Source organism: Crocuta crocuta, unplaced genomic scaffold (genome assembly GCF_008692635.1).
Source record: "Crocuta crocuta isolate KB4526 unplaced genomic scaffold, BGI_CrCroc_1.0 scaffold241, whole genome shotgun sequence".
In the NCBI taxonomy this organism is placed as follows: domain Eukaryota; kingdom Metazoa; phylum Chordata; class Mammalia; order Carnivora; family Hyaenidae; genus Crocuta; species Crocuta crocuta.
In genome coordinates, this window is record NW_027527807.1 from 3267400 (window position 1) to 3275185 (window position 7786).

The 7786-nt window shown below is 39.0% G+C and overlaps 1 protein-coding gene across 5 annotated transcripts in view; it reads left to right on the forward strand.

Moving 5' to 3' along the window:
• The window catches only part of MAP7D3 (MAP7 domain containing 3), a 55000-nt gene that overhangs the window by 24200 nt on the left and 23014 nt on the right, over window positions 1-7786 (forward strand). For all 5 annotated transcript variants that reach the window (XM_077774068.1, XM_077774050.1, XM_077774059.1 and 2 more), the window contains exons 3-5: window positions 5849-5944; window positions 6050-6133; window positions 7431-7594. In XM_077774068.1, coding sequence (XP_077630194.1) covers window positions 5849-5944; window positions 6050-6133; window positions 7431-7594 — 344 coding nt within the window. The remainder of the gene's footprint in view (window positions 1-5848; window positions 5945-6049; window positions 6134-7430; window positions 7595-7786) is intronic.

Here is a 7786-nt window from a genome sequence, read left to right on the forward strand (position 1 = left end):
ACGGAGGACGGAGCCTTGGGGGCACTGGGGGGGGGGTTGTTGCTTTGAAAGTTGAGGAGAAACTTGCTTCTCTGCTCCTGATTTGCCTGCTGTAGCACATGACTTCGCCAAGATGTCACCTTCCGTGGGACATCTTGCGCGACCCTAGGCGGCAGTGGACGGGAAGGAGCACTTCAGAGTGCTTTCTCCTTAAACGGTCCCGTCGCCAAAATGGGTTTCCCCCAACATCGTTAATTTTTCTGACCTTTGGCAGCGCGTTGCTTCGCGCAGGAGGCGGCTTCCGCTAGCTGCGCGAAACGGGATTTCTTGCTTGTGGGAAGTCGCTTGCTGTTCTCAGGCCAGCTTCCTGTTATATGGGCTGGAATAAAACGATCTTATTTGATTTTATTGAAATCCTTAGGGATATTTTCGTTTGCATTGGAAAGAAAAATTAAGTTGCGTTCCTTCAGAATACTTTGAATCAACTCCCTAATGTATCAGAAGCAAATACCCTCTTCATCTTTCCTTGGGAAGTAAAACCCTTCTGCCTCTAGCTTATACTGCCTCACTTAAGAGTTGGCAGTAGGTTCGGATTGTTTTATTGCTTATTGACAACGAAGACTTTCTGCCATTGGTTTATTTCAGTGATTTAAATTAACCAGCATGCTGGATACCACTCCCCTCCCCCCCCAAAAGCATTTTTGGATGTTGGATGTGAAGGATTTTAAAATTTTGAATGAGACAGGTGCTTGAATTCACAGTATATTTCAAACCAAAAACTAAGTCATGCAAAAAGGACTTATCCCAGAACCCGGGTTAACCTTGCTTTGCTGCCCCTTTCATATAAGGAATTGAAAACCTCAAGAGTTTCACAGAGTACCAGCTTCACTAGATTTGCCCCCATGAATATCCTGAAGGGGACAAGGAGTCATTGAAATGTTTTGCTACTTTGTGAAATGAAATGGTGACAGTTGCCTTTTATTCTGTTGTCCAAACAACACTGAATAGCACCAAATCTGTTGATCTGGTCAATTCTAACTGCTGGGCACCTGGCTCCAAAAGTTAAAACACTCTACAAAACAAATAACTCCTTCAGGTGCAGAGTAATCTGTCTACCTCCATGTATCATGTACATTTATCGAATTATGTTTTCTGTGCAGAGTGCTGTGCAAAGATTGTAGCATACTGAAGAAATACACTTATTTCAACAAAATGCATGTTTTATATTTTTATACATAATTGTTTTCAAATTTACGTGTGGGGGCACCTGAGTACCTCAGTCATTAAGCGTCAGACTTCAGCTCAGGTCATGATCTCAGGGTTGGGAAGTTCCCACGTCAGGCTCTGTGCTGACAGCTCAGTGGGAAGGGCCAGGTATTGAGCTGCTGGAACCGTCTACTGCTAGACCCCATAGTGCACTACATAAGGCAGGAGCCATGATAGGACTTTGTGGCAATTACTTCTTCTTTTTTTTTTTTCCTGTTTTCCAAATAACAATGAGTAGCACTAAATCTGTTAATCTGTAACAATTAGTTTCACAGTATGGTGGTTCTCTGCCACACTCACAGCCTTTTTTATCCAAAATAAACCCCTTTCAATAATTTTTTTACAGTCTACCCCTTTTGCTACCTAATAAAAATACTAATTTATGTGATTGAATATTTCTAATAAGTACAGAAGAAAGGCTTTGGGGGAAGAAAGATCATGGTGGCAGAGTCTACAGATTTTATGTTGAATTCTGAGAGTGATAATCAAGAGCAACAGCTGTGGCAGACAACAAAGAATTGCTGAATAAGTATTGGGATGAGTATTTTATCACTGGCGTCTCATGGGATTAAGCATTTTGGAGTGGCAGTCTTAGGAAGATTATTACCATTCTTGAACTAGTTGTCATAGAAGTGTTCTTCCTTTCTTGCGTTTAGTTTGCCCTAGTGACACAGATCCTGTGTGTGTGTTGGCGCGCTGGCAGAGAGAAGCAGGAACCTTCCACTATATTGAAGTTGGTAATGAGCTAAAACTTAGCTTTACATCCAAAAGAGGCCTCAAAATTTCAATGACATCTTTAAAAAATCGATTAAATCTAAAGCATTCTTTAACTGTGATATCCTTCGTGGTGGCTGTTTTTGTTTCATTTCATTCTGAGACTTTTACGGGGCTAGATAGCCAGGATGATTGAGTTTGTAAGTTTCCCCTCAGGAGGAAAATGGTTTTCCCTTTTTTTTTTCAACTTTTAAAAAATATTTATTTTTGAGAGAGAGGCAGAGAGAGAGGGAGACAGAGGATCCAAAGAGGGCACCAAGCTGATAGCAGAGAGCCCTGAGGTGGGACTCAAACTCATGAACCCTGAGATTGTGAGCTGAGCTGAAGTGGAATGCTTAACCGACTGAGCCACCCAGGCACCCCAAGAATGGTTTTCTTCTAATGTCTTTCACAAGTATTTTTTTCCCCTAAATTCAGGCCTTTCTTAGCACAGCAGAATAGTACTTTCTTTTAGAAGAATGGTAAGTGCTTTATTTTAAAATATTTCCATTGCTTTTCTTTTTAAGTTTATTTATTTTGATAGAGTGAGCAGGGAACCGGCAGAGAGATAGGGATAGAGAGACAATCCCAAGCAGGCTCTGATGGAGGACTTGGACTCATGAACTGTAAGATCATGACCTGAGCCTAAACCAAGAGTCAGGTGCTTAATCAACTTGAGCTACTCAAGTGCCCCGTCATTGCTTTATTTCCTTTTATTCCTGAAAATTTTTTTAACATTTATTCTTTTTTTGAGAGACAGAGACAGAGCCTGAGCAGGGAAGGGGCATAGAGAGAGGGAGACACAGAATTTGAAGCAGGCTCCAGGCTCTGAGCTGTCAGAACAAAGCCTGATGTGGCGGTCAAACCCAAGAGCTGTGAGATGATGACCTGAGCTGAAGTTGGACACTTTAACCCACTGAGCCACCCAGGTGCCCCACCATTGCTGTATTTTCTTTTCTTTTCTTTTTTTCTTTTCTTTTTTTTTTTTTTACAAATAGTTTATTGTCAAATTAGTTTCCACATAACACCNTTCTCTGCCTGACTTATTTCGCTCCATTGCTGTATTTTCAAAGTATACTTTAAACCAAACCCATATATTTCATTTACTTCTTTGTTTTGTATTAAAATTTTTAAACGTTTATTTTATTTTTGAGAGACAGAGAGAAACATAGCATGAGTGGGGGAGGAGCAGAGACAGAGGGAGACACAGAATCCAAAGCAGGTTCCGGGCTCTGAGCTGTCAGCACAGAGTCAGACTCAGGGCTCGAACCCACTGACCTTGATTGAGATCATGACCTGAGCCAAACTCAGACACTTAACTGACTGAGCCATCCAGGTGCCTGTATTTACTTTTTGTTGAGTCAAAATTTGGATTTTAAGTCCTTCTTTGTGATATTTTAAACAAAAATAATCTTGGAAGTAGTGGAGGTGGGAATAATGAACTAAGTTGTATAAACAGGTTAATGTGAGTTTTATACAGTGTGGCCCTTGATAATTATGTACTATTTCAAAGTAAAGTTACTTTTTAATCTACAATTGAATCAAGTTCTGGCTTCACCAGTTACTACTTATGTGATATGGGAAAGTAATGTTTTTTTAGCTTCAGTTTTTCTTATATGTAAAATATATATATATTCACNAATTTAATGAGGTCATACAAATGAAAAGAATTTCGTAAGTGGTGAGGTAATATACCTTTTATAGCAATTTTTACTTAAGTACCATAAATATAGATTAAGGTTCATATTTCAGTTTTAATAAACTCTACACATCTTCTTAATCTCCAGGCAAAAGGTAACTTTTAACTTCTGTTTGGGATTCAGAATTAGTATAGGTCTTAAATTGAACCTTGCTATAACCTTAAAATGAATGGTGGATGAATTTACTCATTCAATGGAATTGAGGAAAATACTCTGTTAAGCTCAGACATAAAGCCTTTCTCCCATTGGCTGAACATTTTAAATGATTTCTATGGCTTGTCCTTTTGGTAAATGTATTTCTTGCCAGTAAGAATTTGTATATAAAGTTCTAAAAATCAGACTTGATATTATTTCCACATTGACCTTTATGGTTCAGTTTATTATTCCCACCACAGCGAATTTGGAGGTTACTACTGTTTAATGAGGTCTTTATATCTGGTAAAATTGTATACTTTGAGTGAAATTGTCCTTATGGTTAGCTAAATTGTGCCAAAATAGGGAGTTTCTTTGGTACTTCTAAGCAGGAAAGCTGAATGTGTGAAACCAACTGTTGTTTTTTCTCTGCTCACATAGAAATGTTACAAGTAGGACAGAGTGTATAGGAGAGTTTAATTAATTTATAGACTATACTTAAGAATTTTTCTTAATGCACTATAGTACTTAATTCAGAGGATAACTTCTGATCCATAAAATTGCTAGCTGTTGAACTACGAAGGAAGGAAGCTGAGAAGAGTCTAATCTTCAAATTTACCTAAATCATGGATTATCTGAGCTGTTAAGTCTCTGGGTTAAAAAAAAAATCCTTTTTCCCTTTTGAAATAGTGAGCCCTATGACAGCAATTGTGGCATCACTTTCAACGTTACTTGTAAAATGATTCCTGGATAGCTTTCCTCAGTGGCAAGGAACATCTCTGAGTCCTTTCTTTCTGTGAGGGGCAATGCAGCCACTCCATTCCTTTAATCATTTTAACTGTCCTAGGATTACTGTCCATAGGAACTATGCCCCTGTGATACTGCATTGTTTTCTATATATCAGGAAAAAATGGAACAATTGGTGTGTGGAATTTTAGTTTTTCTTACTCTCCTCAAATTGTGCTCCCCTAATCTTGTATTTCACCATTATTGAAGTTTCTTTGCCGCTTTTGGACCAGTTTTACAACGCATGTGTAAATTTATCTTTGCTGACATTTTTCTACCTAGAATAATACTTAGAATAATACTATCTCAATGGAAATTCCTGGAGTGCTTCTCCACCTTCACTGTGCATTAGAATAGTGCTCTTTGCAACTGATAATGCCTGGGCCCCCACCCCAGAGACTGGGGGTAGGGAGAAGCAGGCATTGCTAATACATTGCTAATGTATTTTGTTTTACAGTTTTTTAATGTTTATTTACTTTTTGAGAGAGACAGAGTGAGAATGGGGGAGGGGCAGAGAGAGAGAGAGGGAGACACAGAATCCTTAGCAGGCTCCAGGCTCTGCATCATCAGCACAGAGCATGACAAGGGGCTCAAACCCAGGAACCCTGAGATGACCTGAGCTGAAGTCAGACACTTAACTGACTGAGCCACCCAGGTGCCCCGATTGCTAATGTATTTTTAAAGCAACTTAGGTAACCCTAGTGTGCAGCCACAGTAGAAAAGCTCACATATAGGTAATTTATAAGTGTACTTAATATTGGGTCCAGTCTTTGAAGATCTCACTGTTGACACCTCTGCTTCCAAATTCAGATCCATAAACGCCAACTCTTTTCTAAATTCCCAATTTATGACAAAACAGTTTTTCCAATTCCTTGCCAGCTCACTTTTTCTAGTCCTTGGTGTAATGTCTTGTCTGACGCGTTTTTGAAAGCTATTAATCCTTAGTTCCTACTCATCTATAAGCTCCCGCTGCCCTGCAACTCCCCCTAACAACTCTGTGTCCACGGGTATGCCAGCACATCCACAGCAAAAACTTTAATTCTTAAACTGTTGCTGAACATCACAGGTTCTCAGTGTGTCTGTATTGTTGACCTGAATTAATCTGTCATGATTTTGCCCTATAGATGAGATGCCGTCCTTTATCATCAAAGACGCCTGCCTGTGTTGCTTCTCTCTGTATTAAACTGTATTCTTATTATCTAATCCCTTCCCCTTATCTCCCTGTATTCTAGTTGCTGCTGCTCATGCCATGGCTGAAGAAAGACGGAATCAAAGTGGTTTTAGTTCTCTGTCTCAATCCTCAAGTATAAAATCATCAGTTAAGCCAGGTATAATTTCTAGAATGCTTTTTGATGTCAAAGTGTCATGTCATTAAAATTTGATATCCTTTTAATGTCTGCTTTTCTCTCTCTCTCTCTTTTTTTTGTTTTTAGTCATAGATGGTTCCATTCTTAAAAGTGACGCAAAACAGAGATTGGTGAAGGAGCGTCGAGAAGAAAAGAAAAAACAACAAGATGGTATATTTTAGAATTAAAAAAAAATAATTAGAATGAGTGAATTTTCTGTTAAGGTTATATATTTCCAGAGTGGATTTGCTTACTTTTCCTAATCTGTATATATTATAGATTATAATTTTCCTAAAATGTACTATATTGGATTCAGTGATTACACTAAGTCAGATAAAGAAGGCCCAAGAGGAATAGTTGATTCCATTGTTTAATTTTGGAAGTGTAGTAATTTCTGTTAGCTCCAATTTTCTGAAAACTAAGGTATGAAAACTTCAACATTTGTAGAAACCAGAGGAATGGGATTTCAATAAAATGACTCTGAAAAGGAAAATGAAGTTGCTAATAATCCTAACATAGTCTTCCTAAGTGTACATTAGAATCTAAAAGAATATCTTTGTAAAATTTAAGGGATTGCTTTTCAACTGCATTTTTCTCTGGTCTTTGAAATCCCCTGACAAAACTTGTGCTCAGCTTCATTCAAATGGATATCATTTGTCTTTGTTTTAATGAGGAGCAGTTTCTTCCTGTAGCTCTTCAGAAGAGTATTTTAGAACTGCATAGATGGAGGGTGCCTGGGTGGCTCAGTGGCTTAAGCGTCTGACTTGGACTCAGATCATGGTCTCATGGTTTGTGGGGGTTTGAGCCCCATGTTGGCTCTGTACTGACAGCTAGCTCAGAGCTTGGAGCCTGTCTTCAGATTCTGGGTCTCCCTCTCTCTCTGACCTTCCCCTGGTCACGCTGTCTCTCCCTCTCTCCCTCTCTCAGAAATAAATAAAACATTAAAAAAAAAAAATAACCTTAAAAAANATCATGCTGTTCATAACATGGTACCGACTACAATCATGCATGTAAGACTGGCATGCTAGGTGTGGTCTGCATGGATGAGGCCCTTGAGAACAGTTTCTCGATAGAATGGAAAAAACACATAACCTCTGGCTATATGCCTTCTTTTTATTTCTTACCTTAATGTATATAGCACGTTAATCTGGTGGGGTTTAAATTCAGCTCAGATCAGCAGAAATACCACATGAAAGAAAATACTTGTTTTTAACTTCGAGTCTTAGTTTGGACAGGACATGAGGGGTCATCTAAGCCACCTCAGTTCTCTGGAGTTAAATGAACACCCAGTGCAAATACTTCTTTAGTGTTTTCTTACACTTACATAGTCTTTTGTCATTAGCATAGGCTTTGTTATTTTTAAGAAAGAGACAGAGGTACATTAACTTTTTCCTTCTTGTGCATAATATGGAAAACTTAAATATTTGCTTGGCTCTTATGCCTTGAAAATGTATTTGGACTATTTCAGCCAACAAAGAAACGCAACTGCTTGAAAAAGAAAGAAAGTCCAGGATCCAGTATGAAAAACAGATGGAAGAAAAACATCGAAAGCTGAAAGAACTGAAAGAAAAGGATGAACAGCGGAGAATATCCGCGGAAGAGAAAAGGAAACAAAAATTACACGAAGAAAGGGTACGTATTTTTCTAGCCTGTTAACCAGCTCATACACCGTGTTCCCCAGCACCGGGACCCTTTCTCTTCAGCCCTTCTGCCTTTACTGCCCCTCCCCTGCCAAAGGAACAAGCCCCAGTTCTCACAGCTTCCCTCCAGTGGTACCTCTGCTCCCTGTCCTACCAGATCTCTGAGTTTAGAACCACTAGCTGG